The sequence below is a fragment of the Athene noctua genome, chromosome 1, assembly GCF_965140245.1.
Source record: "Athene noctua chromosome 1, bAthNoc1.hap1.1, whole genome shotgun sequence".
NCBI classification, from domain to species: domain Eukaryota; kingdom Metazoa; phylum Chordata; class Aves; order Strigiformes; family Strigidae; genus Athene; species Athene noctua.
Window position 1 is genome coordinate 28091080 of NC_134037.1, and position 14471 is coordinate 28105550.

Below are 14471 nucleotides of genomic sequence, written 5' to 3' on the forward strand. Positions count from 1 at the left end.
TGTTCAGTGCAGGAAATGTCTCTTGTGGCTTTAAAATGTGAGGCAGAGACTTCAATTACAGTTAATAATAGTGTGCATTCAACACCACCCTTTCCTCCTGCTCTCATTTATTTCCATACCTAGTTTATGGCATAGCTCAATGAACTTTGCTGATGTGTTAATGGTACCAGTATCTCTGATAACACTCCAGGCTCAAATCTCAGTATATTTCCAGAGAAAAAAGGAAAAGACTGACGAGAGACAATAACATCCTAAGCAGCATTTAGATCTCTTTAGTGTCAGTCAGCTTAACTTTAGAACTAGACAACTAGTCTGATGACTGTTGGTGCATGACAAAATTTTTGCATGTATTAATGTGCTAAGTGAATATCAAGGGAAAAGCACAGCATCTAGAAGTGCTTGACTTTGGCATGTGTAATTTGGCAACTGTAATGTTGCTTCAACAGGGGTTGAAGCAATGTTAAGACATGTACTAAGCCACACTTATTAAACCAGAATTTTGACATTAGATGTACTTTTCAGTATTCACATCAAACTGTTTCATTAGCATGATATCAAAACAATTATGCAAAAAGGATTCTTTAATGGAGAGCTTTTATATGTCTATGCCTGTGCATACACCATTTCATGCAAATCAAATAATCTATGAACTTATTTGTTTGTGTTTGTATATATAAACACATGTGCTTTGCCATGCTTTATATATTTATTTTTATGTTTGCCAATGATTTAAAAATATGACTGTGTTGCAAAGTGAATGTAAGCATAAATCCACACATCAGTGTGAAGTGTGAACTGCGGATGACCACAAGAAATAAAATCCCCCTCCCTGGACTTTGCAGACACTTTAATAGTGTCCTTGTGGACCTAATATAGCAAATGAATGGTAGGATGGAGTGAAGGCGGATAAAATTGCTGATTCTGCAGGAACAGATTAGAATAAAAACTTTCTGGCTTGAAAACTCTTTGCAGTGGTTTCATGAGGTATCATTCCTACATATTCTTTGATTTTTCCTACTTGAATGTAGCACAGGAATGCATGTAGATCTACCCAAAACAGCTGGCGAACAAACTAATGCTAGCAATACAGAATTCAGCACAGCTGCAAAACCTACTGCAAAGCAGGAAGGATTACTCATGAGGAGCTCTACACTACCATGGTTAGTCATTGATTTTAAGCCTTTATAGATATGTGTCTAGCACACTTTGAAATGCCCTGTGGGGGTGCCCTAGATGATAATTTGAGCAAGAGAAGTAGGACACTTTCCCCAAAACTCCCTAGTCTGATATTTGCCTGAGCTTTGTTATTGGAGTTTGTTTGCTTCTAACTGGACCACGGTGCAGGCCAGCAGACCTAACTGTCCATGGCTGTTTGAAAATGCTACTAGACTCCTATGAACCAGATTATTAAAGGTATTTAGGCACTGAATAATTATTTTAAGTCATGTGAACTAATGTGTCAAGAATCATATTCATATATATGAGAAACTGATTTAAAGACTTTCCATTCATGTCAGACACTGTGACAATAGCATGTTGCTTATGTAGGTTCTTCAGTATCTGTAAGTGATAAAGCACATTAAAGCAGTACAGAAACATACATTTGAACAGTCTGATATGTCTTTGTTTACTTCATACAACAGTAGAACTAACTTCAAAGTGGTCACAGTATTCTCGTATATGATGCCCGTATCATATGTAAAAGGATAGTGAAGATGTTGCATTTCATTTACATGTTCAATTATATAATTTTATTGATTGAATATCAATTATAAAAAAAAACAAGGATACATTTTGTGGATATTGCACTTTTTATATTTGGAATTTTTGTCATCCATCTTCAATGAGCTGCATTTTATGTCTTATCTGTATATAGATGTTATATATACATGAATATACATATGAACCTCCAGACATTTATAGCAGTGTTGCTGTCTAAATGTTCAATGGACAGGATTCAACTCTCGTGACTTTTGGTATTTGAAAGTTAGATATCTGAGCACAGTTTGGGCAATTCCATATTATCTAAAGGAGAAAATATGGTGTATTTACGGAATGATTTTATTTTACCTACCTAGGTGTCTATTTTGGGATGAGATGATTTATGCTGTAGAAATACCTATGCCTATAAAAGATATTAGTTTTGACTGAAGCACCTAAATGATAGACATCCAAGTTAGAATCACTAAATCTCATATAAATGACTAGCTCCCCCTCCAAAAAAGAGAAAAAAAAGTGCAGTTCCAGCATTTGCATTAATCTTTGTCAGACTCTTCATTCAGTATGATTATTGTGATTATTGACTTCCTGAGTGTCTGTCAGTCTTCAACTTCTGACTAAGAAATATAAGTCAAAAGCAAATATAATACTATGTATCAGAAGAATTAAAAGGTGGTGTCCTACAATATTTTAAGAGAAGTGCGAGGATGATATAAGTTTCTCTTATCTTAATTAAAATTTTGGCCCCTCTGCTGTGATTGAGACTTTTATTAGATATAATGAAAAGAAAAAAGTGGCAAAAGAATGACCCAAATTATAGCATGCTGCCCAGCCTGTTATCTCATAATCACCAGTACTCATTGTTGCAGACAACAGGACATTAAAAAACCTGAGCTAATCCACAAGTAACTTTATTTCTGGGTGACTATCACAGAAATAATCAATCTTAGAAATCTATAATTGTGTGAATTTATGTTTTTCTATTAGAATGTTGCTGAAAAGGAAACAATGTAGTGAATGCTTATTTAATTGTGAAAAAGAAAAAAAATCCAGCAGTCATGTGATTATGAATCCTAGCTTTTGAACTCATATAAGTATAGAAGAATCTCATCAATCATTTAAAAATTACAGAATTCACCGTCCATAATTGCAAACAAAATGTAGAACATACGGTTTCTAAGGAGTTAAAAATAACTGGGCAAGCTAATATAGTCTAAAACATAAATTGTTTAAAAAGAATATTTTTTAAGACTGATCATGGAATTTTTGTACTGAAACCCATGTGTTTCTTATCATTTAGATTATAAATTCTGTATGCTTCATTCGAGTGTGAAAGTTCCTGTACTTGTTTTGAAATATTTTTTTGGGTGATGGAGTTACTTATTCAAGAGATGAAAAGCTGTGATATGACTTAAATGATCTGTCCACTCACACAAGTAATTCACCATTTAAGGCTCCTAATCAGTCTCATTAAAGCCAGTCACAGAAACCACTCTGACTTAGTGGTCCAAGATCACACCACAGAGAGCAGTTGTTCCGGTGCTTGTACTAGTAGAAGTCGCTATGCATTATCATATCAAAACACAAGCAAACTTGGAAAAAACTCACAGCCTCTCCTGATATTCATATAAGGATAGTAGTCAGCAGAAAGTGGTCAAAATCTCTTTGGAAGTTATAAGCTGTTACAGGGAATTAATTTTGTCCTACTTCATTCCTAAAAGCAAAAGATACATGTTACAGTCCTTTAAAATCTTAACAGAAGCACTAGATTTTCTTTAAGCAATAGCTTTCCTACGTAATACGTAAGCATTGTATTGTTGCAACGTGTCTGCAAGACAATGGGAATAGTCTTTCATTCTGTTGTTACCTTTCCCCTCTCTTCCCTCTCTCTCCCTCTTCTACCCTGTTTTACTTCTCTTCCTGCTTTCTGGTTTACCCTTTTAGCAGTACAAGATCAAGACAAGCTACAAGGCATTTGCAGCAATCCCTACAAACACAGTACTTATGGAACAGAAGGTTAGTGTTTGCTCAAAGACATGGGAATTGCATTATATATTTGAGACCATTCAACTTTACATATTCTGATGTTTTGTGGGGGATATCACAGAATGTAAGCTCTGGAAACTAACTGCTCAGAATAATAATTACAACTATTTTTCAGGGTCAACCACTTTCCACTGAAGATCAAAGCTTGCACTAATCAGAATTTCTGCAAATAAATTTATAATTAAAAAAGTGTACTCAAGGAATTGCCATTAATGGCAACATCTCAGAGTCTGTTTTGTTATTGGGAAGTGTCTGGAGCACAAGTTCTGGGACCTACCAATCAGTATGTCTTGGCCAGCTAATGATTATTTAATGGCTGTGCTTATACTAGTAAATTTAACATCCCAAGATACGCAAATTTGACCAGCTGAATCGTTAAACTGTGAGAATGGTCCTGGACATTGCACTGGACTCTGTTAACTACCATTCCCCCAAGCAACTTCCCTGAGCACTTCAGCAGTTAGCTTAGGCCAGTTCATAGTTTGGGGTAACAATCCTATTCTGTAGGATAGGATGATAGATCCAAAGAACAGTCTTTAGTGCATTTATTTACTACCAAAGACAGCCAACAAAGGCTGGGTTGTATGGTACTTATTTAGATACTGCATCTTTGAAAGTCAATTGCAAATTTAAATTTTGCATGAAGGGTTCAAAGTACCCACTCATGTCTATTTTAATTTTTTTTTCCTGAGTTAGCTTTGCACAAAAGAATAACCCACTAAGTTTAACAAAAATTTCCTGTGATGAGCAATGAGTTAAGTGTCTTATATGTTTAAAGGCATGCTTAATCACTCTGGCATCCAGTTTATAGCTCTATCAGAAAAATCTTTGTCTGGACCTTGTTCAGGAATTTAGCCTCTGATTAATTTCTGTAAGATTGAGCTTTCCTAACTACACATTTAAATATGTATTCATATACACAGCTCAGCTGATTTCACTAGGAGTTTGCAGAGCCTAAAGACATTAGAGAGGGTGAGTTTAACTGCATTAAAATTTTGAAGATGGTAATTTTGTCCCTGAAATATTACTGATTGTGATCTAGTAGTTATCATTTAATTGCTATAAACAAGATTTTTTTCTTCAAAAAAGGGATATTCCTTTATTTTCCAATGTTCTTTAATTATTTGCATAAAATCTGATCTTTCCTTTCCTTAAATCTTGAATGCACTAATGAAGCTATATCTGCATTAGCATGCAATGTGGTCCAATAGAAGTGAATAGAAATAGAGGAAAATAGTTGATACAGGGAATTCTACACCCCTATGGAAGGTATTTTGGGAGGGTTTTGTTTGGGCAGAGTGCCTGTTAGTGGCTGGAAGCATTTGGTGGATTTCTGAAATGCTATTTCATGGTTGACAATGTAAAAGATATCCTGTTTGTGCACTCTAAGACTGCACTATTCTGCAAACCAAGCCAAGTAGGTGACTTTGAGCAGGGTATTCACTTTGAGAGGATACTCCTGATGTGAACTAGTGGGTTAAAGTCAGCTATGTAACTGCACATTTTCAGAAGAAAGGGAATTCCTTGTGATGGTTTCACTGATGCTCTCTGGGACATCGACTCACAAGCTGTGTGCTACTTATCCTCAGTATATAAAATTGAATTGTACAATCTAATGCAAGTATCTGTAGAAAAAGTAGTGACTCAAAAGATATCTTGGTTTAGATAGAGACTTTTGGTTATACACTGTTTTACTGAAAATGCTAGCTTTGGTGTATACTTCAGTAGTGAAAGCACAGTCATGTAAAACTAATAAGAAATCAATTTTCTGCTAGAGGATTTGCCTTCAGGAGAGGCTTTTGATTAATTTACTTTGTAAACTGTATGTTTCAGCATGGCCTGACTACATGCTTTCTCTCATCTTGGGAATTACAGACAGTGATCTCCTATCCATACTAGCAGCTAATTATAGTGCTTCTAAATTAGTCCTGTTGTGTTATCTGAAATGCATTTGGAGTATGGCTCTTAAAGAAGTGTGAAGGAGTCAGAGGGCACAAACAGACCCCTTTGTACCAAGCTCTAATACCCAAGCATTCTCCTCAAAAATATTGAGGAGGGAACTGGGAAGGAACTCATGCCACACTGTAGCTCAATGACAGTAATTATGTTGCCCCCATTTTATGGAATGCATTTTATGCACTGGATTAAAAAGAGAGAGGTTCAAGACAATACGACTTATAACTACATAAGTGATGTTTTATTAAGATAATGGTTATGTAGAAAAGTTTTTGAGTGGCTTTTTTTTAGCAAGGAATGAAGGCACGTAACATCTGCAAGGAACAGATATTACTGAGCTGAATACATGATTAGGAATACATCATCTGTCTAAAGTGCTAGAGAAGTGTTTTGCTATGTTATTGAACTGGAAATACACATTCTCAGAAGTCAACTTTTTCCATGGTGTGAGTAATTATATTACTTAATTTGAGTGGTCATGAAAAATAAGATTAGTCAGAACTGTGATGTGGTGATCATAATGACAATTCATGTGAAGTATTAATTAGATCCCATGATAGAAAACTGCCACTGATATGTCATGTAAGGTACAATGCTTTGTCTGCCTTTAAATTGTCTCCTTGTGTCTAACTTTCTTTCTCAAGTCATTGTTTTCTTTTATGTGTGTGCGGGTGCTTTAATTTCAGACAGCCTTTTTCAACTACTTATGAAGCCATTAGGCTATCATCATGTTAATGTTTTTTCTAGAACATGTTCTTATCCTCCAGTACTCTTACTCAAAGCAAGTTTTTCAAATCTGTGCTCATTACCAGAGAAGAAAAGCCTTATTTACTATATATGTGTTTACTTTGGTAACCCCAGAAGTGGCTTAATCTCATCAGATCTCATAACTGGCATGCTTTCCAGTTGTTTGAGTTTGTATGAACCTGATGTTCCTCACATCATTTGTGCTCTGCTCAGAAAAAGCCCAGTTGAGGATATTTCTTGGAAGATTGGGCTGTAACTGCCTTCACAGCCAAAAGAGCAAAAACTTGGTTTTGATGGACATATCCTCAGCATGATCAGGCTCTGTCAGGGAGAGGCAAGAGTGGGCTGCTCCACAGGGAAGGTGAACTGGGAGCCGGGGTGACAGCAAGGCTGCCAGGATAGCAACCTCACCAGCAAGGGCACAGATTCACAGTGCCTAAGCAAGGAAAGCAGAGTGGTATCCATCGTCAGTCAGCAGTGCCATCATAGCCACACAGATTCATAATGATGAGGCAGGTACACAGACTGTGATAACGAACTCCTCAGCCCAGCAGATGGTAGGCTCCACTGACTAGAAGAAAAAGCTGGGCAAGGTTAATGTAGGCATAAGGCAAAAGTTTAACAGAAATAATTAACCATTAGAAAAAATTTCTGGAGACTGAAATGGTCTCTTTACCACAGAAATAAAAAAATCAAGACAAGACACTTGTCTGGCACTTCATACAGTAATTCCCAGCAGTTCTGTGGTTTAAAGAAAAGTTTAGACTAGGTGATGACTGTGTTTCCTTCTGGCCTCATTAATGTTTAGTTAGTGAGTCACCCGTCTACTGCCACTCACTCTTGTATAGCTTCTACAGTTGCACAGATGTGATCACAGCCCAATTCAAAATTGCTTTTCTAATCAGATAGTATTAAAAAAGTAATGCATCTATTATTTAGAGATTGTATTTATCAAATATCTATAAAATATCTTCCAGTCAGATATTGATAGATAGTTTATTTCAGGGAGCTACAGAAAAATCCTTAACTTTACTAAGTAGACAGTCTTTTAAACCAGATCCTATTTCACCTTCAGAATTATGTCAAATTTGAGATGTAATCTCAAAACTGTTGGACACCTTAGAATTGTAAACCAAAAGAGTCTTCTCTTAACAATTCAGTGGTGTTTGGTCTACAGCAAAGTCTGTGCAGGGGACTTTGGATTTGCTGTGTTTGTCCAGATACACCGCACCTCTGCATGCAAGGGCTGAACTTCCCTTATCCGGACATCATTTTGATGGGAGGGAAACCTGGGCGTACAGACTTCAGGGGGAGAGGCACTACAGTGTTCTACTCAGACTTCCCTCAGTATGAACTGTGATGAAACCAGAATGATGGGGTGTGACATGAACCACACCTGCTTCACAGTCGAGACTTGTCCCACACCTACCAAGTTTTCTGAAAAGCACTGGGTATAACTGGCTATGGATGGAAAAGGTGCAAATGAAAGCACTGTTGACTTATCTGGGTAGTATTTATCAACTAATTACAAGTAGAGAGCTATATTTTCAATTTAAATAAATGTAGAAAATATCTTCTGTCTTAAAGAAAAAATATTTTAGGTTATTGATTTTTGTCTATTTATGGCTGTTTTTCACATTTTCTCTTGTCACAATGCAATTTTGCTAACCTCAAGAGAGTCTAAAACAGTCTTTTCATATGATGTTACATTTCTAGTAAAATTCCAAAGACCTAGCAATTGCATCCCATCACCTACACAGCAGACTGCCAGCAGTGCAGTATGTTCTCCTTGTGGAGGAAAAAAGAAAATAAAAAGAGCATTTCCCTCCTCATGAAGAAGGAAAAATAGGGTGTGGTTTTGGTTTGTGGTTTGTTTTTTTTTTTTTTCATGGAGAGAAAGAAATGCAACTGAGGAAATATGACAGCGATCTGCTACACTGGAGACCAAGCTTTAAGTTCTTAACTTGAGGGAACCCTTACCTATTGTATTATCAAATATCCATTGCTATAGGGACTGATCAAAGCAAATATAGATTCAGGTTGTGCCTTGAAATGATACAGCAGGAACTTGAAAGACATTTTTTCCCACTCTCAGATGGTAGATCTAACTGCTCGACAAGTGGCATGCCACAACTTTTCCGGACTTGGAAAGCATTTCTGACAACACTTTGTTGAGAATATTTTGATAACAAATATTTTAATTTTCCACGAGTAGTTCTAGTGTGCACTTACTAGGTGAATTTATTTCATCCAGATTATTTGTTCATGTCAAAATGCTTCTCAAGGTCAGAGATAAATACCTGGTGGTAAGAAAGAAAGGAAATAATTTGTGTAGTTGTAGAGCGATAAAGGACCTAGTTCATCTTTAATAATAACCAAGAGTGCCAATGTAGGAACAGTCTATGATCTACGTCTTTCTTCCAAAGGTCTTGGAGCTTTTAGTATTAATTATTTTATAAGAGGAAAAGTAGTCAGGTCTTCTCAGTATCATCTACTAGGATCTTCAAGGAATAAGTTAAAGGAACTCATGGTATGTAAAGTTTCATTATAAGGAGGGATTGGATTGCAGAGGGTTTAAGAAAAGATAATGATGGGAAAAATATTGAAAAGAAATAAAAGAACAGCGGTCCTGTTGGCTTTAGCTCAGCCCAGAGTTTTCACAATACAGTAAGAAGGAAGCTGTGTCAGATCCAGGGTATGATATTGGTTTTTTTTCTCCTAGTATTTATGTAGTCCATTTGTGGATGAAACAAAGTTTTATATTTCCTATATGTTGCCAAGAGCTTTCATTCATCTAACAGAATATTGGAGATCCTGTTCATATAATTTAGCAGTATAATTTCTGTTCTGATACAGTTTTAGCAATCAAATAGCTTGGGGGAAAGAGGAGGGAAGGGTTGTAGTCATCACTGACATCAATGGCATATATGCATCACAACGCCAAAGTTGCCCTTTGCAAGGAAAAAAATTAGTGGTTCAGCAACTGGTTATTTCATCTGTACATTTAAATTCTGTCACAAATATATTTTCTTCTCTAAATTACACTCTTTTTTATACTGTGATCCTGCTATTGTTTTTCATAGATAATAAAAATTTGAATGCTTAAATAGGAATGTTCCTATGATATTGTTAGGCCATCAGCATAGGACGTGAAGATTGAATACTGTTGACAGTGCTAGTTAATAGTACCATAGATAGCATGAATGCTTTAAATTAATCATAACATTATTGGATGATAACTCCAGTAATGAGTTCAGAAAAGCTAGTCGTGCTTTTTTAATTTCACATTTTTCTCTATGTGGAAATGTTTTTAAAAAATTGATTTGTATTTTGAAAAGCTAACAGCAGATTAAACAGAGACTTTTTTCTTTGTAGAGGTGATAGAGATACCTAAAATCTAGTTCTCTTTGTTTCTGCTCTTTGGAGGACTTCGCTGTTCATATAGAAAAAAAAAGGAAAAAAAAAAAAAGAAAGAAAAGAAAAAAGACATAAAACAACGGTGAAAGAAATTAGATGAATCACTTTGAAGATGAGAATTTTCCTTCCCCAAAGGTTCACTGCAGCTTTCTCTATCGTGGCTCCTGCATAATGTCCGTATCTTGGGGGGACTGTGGAGCACATAGTCCTTGGTGCTGGGCTCACCTGACTTCTTTAGTCAATGAAGGCTCCAAAATGCAAAGATATTTGACTACTCAATTTCTACTGAAACTCATGGATGTTTGGTCTTGGTTCTAAACAAAGACTTGCGGATGTGGCTGTAGTTTCTCTAGAAAGATTCCACAGTATCTTCTGGGTAATTGTTTCTTACCCTTGATTGTGTTCACCCTCTCCCACTGCTCTGATAAAGTGAATACGAAATAGAAACATGCATTTTTTCTTAACAATTACTTTATTATGTTCATTACCCTACTAATTTCTTGGAAGTTTTGAGAAGCTTAAAAATTTCTCCATTACAAACCCGTGACTGATTAAAGTTTGTTGTTTTTCCTAACATTCGGACTCATCATCTCTCTAGAACAGTCTGTTTTGGCAATCCTGGCCCCAGTGGGTACTGGAATGACTCTTCTACATCTTTTTATTGCTTAATTTTGTGTTTACCAGGAGGATATAATCTCAGTTGAAGCTGAACCAGGGAAACTGTACTGGAGTGTAGTGCTGAGTCCTCTTTAGCTGAGCCCTCACTTCTACAGGACTATTTGTTGATCTGAGAATTTAGCTGGTTAACAGTGAAGAAATAGCAGAGATGAGAAAGACTATTTATCTTGTCATCTTCTGTTTTGTGATAAGATTACACTAATTGCTGTATGTCAAAAAAAGAAATTATTTTACTTTTTTTCCTTTTGAAGTACAACTACTCTAAGGCCAACAGGTTTGACTAGAGCTAGTGGGGTGGGAAAAAATGTGATTGGAAAGAAAATACTCTTCATTTTTTCTTACTGTACTTTCTGTTAGAAGATATGGTGTTCCATAATAGTGCTTCTGTGCAGGATCATTCGTGGATGGTATTAAAATAACATTAAAAATAAGTAGTCATTAACTTTTCAGTTCTGCATACATAGATGCAAGCTTCCAGTACCTGAGTAAGGACAGAAAAAAAGATTGCACTCAAAAAATTAAACTCAGAAATAATTACTTAAGGACTTATTTTCTTTTTTTAAAAGATTCTGCCATCTTCCTCCCAGGTCCATGTATGTCTTCTGTGACTGGCAGCCCTAATACGCACCTTACTGGGATCCATCCATTCCCAGAGAGTCCCACATGCATGAAAAAGTGTTTTAGCAGAATTCTCTTTTTTTCTCTTATTATAATTTATTTTTTGAAAATAACTAGCAAAATGAATCTTCAGAAAAATGTAATGTGTAAAAAAGAAAAGATCCATGAATCCTTCAGGTCCCTCACCTGTAGCCCAGATTCATGCATCAGCAGGTTTTCAGAGTAAATTTTGGTCTCCACACAGAGTTTATTTGCAAATCACTTCAAAGCAAAAATGGGTGATGGCAGTGAGAGTGTGCCTTGCAGACTCTGGACAAAGATGAAAAGGGAACTGAGCACTGAAGTTTGGCTTTTGAGGACATTTTGTTGGTTTTCTGATAAAGTGGAGGGATCAGCAAACTTACTCCCATTGTTTTCAAACCTACTCCAAGTACTGCTGAAAGCAGTAAGTTGGAAAGCAAGAGATATATCCAAGCACAAGAAGCTTGTGCTTTGTTTTGGACACACTGCATATCTGCTTAGACCAGCCGTATTTTAGTGTGGTATCACATATGTATAGCACATAATTCTCTCTATACAATTCTGATTTCAATATAAAATCCAAAAACATTGAGTACTGGTTTTGCTGCAATGTGGAATCACCATTCTCTTTAAACAGGAGGCACTTTTTAAAGAAAATGTCTACTGGAGGAAAAGAAGAGGCCTGCTGTATGCTTAGACCCCTGCCGTGTTCACCTGCTTACAGCTGGTGGCTTTCCTCCAATGGTGTGCGGCAGTCAGTCTTCCAGTGCCTGGGTGGCACATGGCCCATGGTCACTGCATGACATTCACTGCAAGGGAGGCGGAGGGGTTGTTGAAGGAGAGGACAGTTTAAGCTGGTAGTTTCTCATCTCTAAGATTAGAGACAATTCATCTAGGTCTTTCTCTGCAAACCACTCCCCTCTAATTCAGAATCAGAAGTTGGTAACTGGAAGAACATTACTAAGCCATTACTAGAACATTACTATTTCTTTGTTTTCCATCTTTCTGTGGTGAAAAGTGCCACATCTGGAAAGACAATATTGAAAAAAAGTGTATGTTTGCTTATTTTTTAAATTTTTGAACTCAGTATCACACTGAAATATTTTGAATTGCAGGCATTAGAAGAGCCATCCAAGACTGCTAGTGTGACTGAAGGCACTACTTTGGACACCCATTCAGAGGTAGTGCTGTTATATCACTTTCAAGTCTCTATTGAAAATAAAAAGCAAAGGTTAACTGAGTGATGTGTCCTTTTTCAGATGTGCTCCCCTGCCCAGCTCAGACAACAAACAGAAGAGCTGTGTGCTGTCATTGATCAAGTCCTGCAGGACCCGTTGACTATGGTAACCCATCAGTATGTGGGCCTGACTTTTAATCTTCCTTTCCTTTTGTCTCTTGGCATTAATAAGTCTGTTCTCTGTTGAAAATAATTTTCCAGCGCCGATGCGAATCTTCTCCAAGTTTTCTGCAGATGAGCACTGAGTCAGATGTTGGCAAGGTAGGTGAATAAGCCCAAATATTCTTTCCAAGTAGACATAAAGCAAACAAAGTCACAACAGTGAAGCTCATGGCAACAGAGAGCAGTTAGGAGATGCAACATCAGTAGGCTTGTTCAGTGGTTTGGAAGACATGGAAGGACAGAACTGTAGCCCTAAAGTCAGTACAGCCTTCCTCGCAGGATGCTTTCCTGAAGTCAGGAGTTCTATTATGAAAGAGAACGTGTTTATTAAGGTTTCAGAAGCTAGGATCCACAAGAAAGAAATCCTTCATACCTTGCCTTTCAGATTGCAGGGTCTCTGGCTGTCTGCCAGATTCCATTCCATCTGTGGGTCCCTACTACAGAACATCCAATGTTTCTAGCTTCAGTGATTTGGAACACCTTCCAGATTTTTTTTTCATATTCATTATTGGTTGTAAAATAATGGGATAATTAAATTAATATGTAGACTTGTTCTTAAGTGCTGATTTCCTTTCAACTCTGGCCCCTCACAGGAGGGGGCTGTCTACTATTATACATCCATTTACCCTGGATAACACAGAAACAGGTAGTGAGAAGCAGGAAAAACTTTCTATACTGGTTTTAATCCTCTGGTTTCACTATGTTATATTGGTGTGCCTTCTGGGTTCAGAAGGATGAATAACCAGGACATGAGGGTCCTGTATTCTGTTTGCTTCAGGCAACTTTAAGTTGGTATTACTAGCTATAAGAAAGGGAAAATGGAGGAAATACAACTGTAAACAGGAGAAAAGGTATTTTTGGCAAGGAAACATATCAAAAAGTTAATGCATTCAAAATATCCTGCACAATGTCCAGTCTACCTTGCAAAAATAAGGCACAGAACCAGCATTCCTGAGTGAGTATATTCAATATACACTTCAAATTTAATTTTCATTTTTCAAATTACTTCTGTCAACCATCACTCAGTACTGAATCAGGCTTCAGGCAGCTGAAAAATGGAAGCAGATGGAAAGTTGGTAGCCGAAAAAGTAAGCAGAGACTGCTATTGAGGAATTGTTTTCCAATGCCTTCACTGAATCTAAACTGGTTAAAATTCTGCCACTAAGTTGGTCTTTTGAGCTGTAGCATCCAAAAACTACTTCCTTGAGCCAAATGGAAGGCATCTGTTAGCAGTAATGAAACCAAGTAAAGGGATCAAAAGGGGAGTTTAACAGGATGTTGTGTAGCATAGGGACCAACATAAAGATTGTGAGGACCTCAGAATGAGAGAGCAAAATGCTTAAACTGATGATAAAAGAGAATCACAGACAGGAAGGGAAAAAGAGTATATAAGTAAATGCCTTAGATATAGAATGGATTAGTCAGAGGAAAGCAAGTTCTTGGAGATCAGAACATGGAAAGATGTCATTTCAAGTTAATTTGTGAGCATGTCACTTACATTTTATGGGGCAACTACACCTATGGCTGTCTACTAATAAGCATTTTGTTATGGCACATCTCACAGACAATTTAAAGGCCAGCTTGAATAGAATGGGATCAATATTTTTTGAGCACTAAAAACTAAATACAACATTTGCTACATAATCATCTCAAGCAAAACTTTAATATACCTTATTCTCATGTATCTCATGAATTTTTATGAAAAACCGAAATTTTATTGAATCTGAGCAATTAATAACGTCACAATGATGAAAATCTCTCTCAGTTACTCCTCAAAATAACTCATTGCTCTTAATATAAATTTTGTATTAGGTGTCAGCAACGCTGCAGAGAGCAGCTGGGCGTGAAACAAGATATGTAAGTACTTTTA

General features: G+C 36.7%; 1 protein-coding gene across 3 annotated transcripts in view; it reads left to right on the forward strand.

Moving 5' to 3' along the window:
* The window catches only part of MLIP (muscular LMNA interacting protein), a 122372-nt gene that overhangs the window by 59480 nt on the left and 48421 nt on the right, over positions 1-14471 (forward strand). For all 3 annotated transcript variants that reach the window (XM_074895763.1, XM_074895765.1, XM_074895764.1), the window contains exons 5-9: positions 3664-3735; positions 12318-12383; positions 12462-12545; positions 12641-12700; positions 14414-14458. In XM_074895763.1, coding sequence (XP_074751864.1) covers positions 3664-3735; positions 12318-12383; positions 12462-12545; positions 12641-12700; positions 14414-14458 — 327 coding nt within the window. The remainder of the gene's footprint in view (positions 1-3663; positions 3736-12317; positions 12384-12461; positions 12546-12640; positions 12701-14413; positions 14459-14471) is intronic.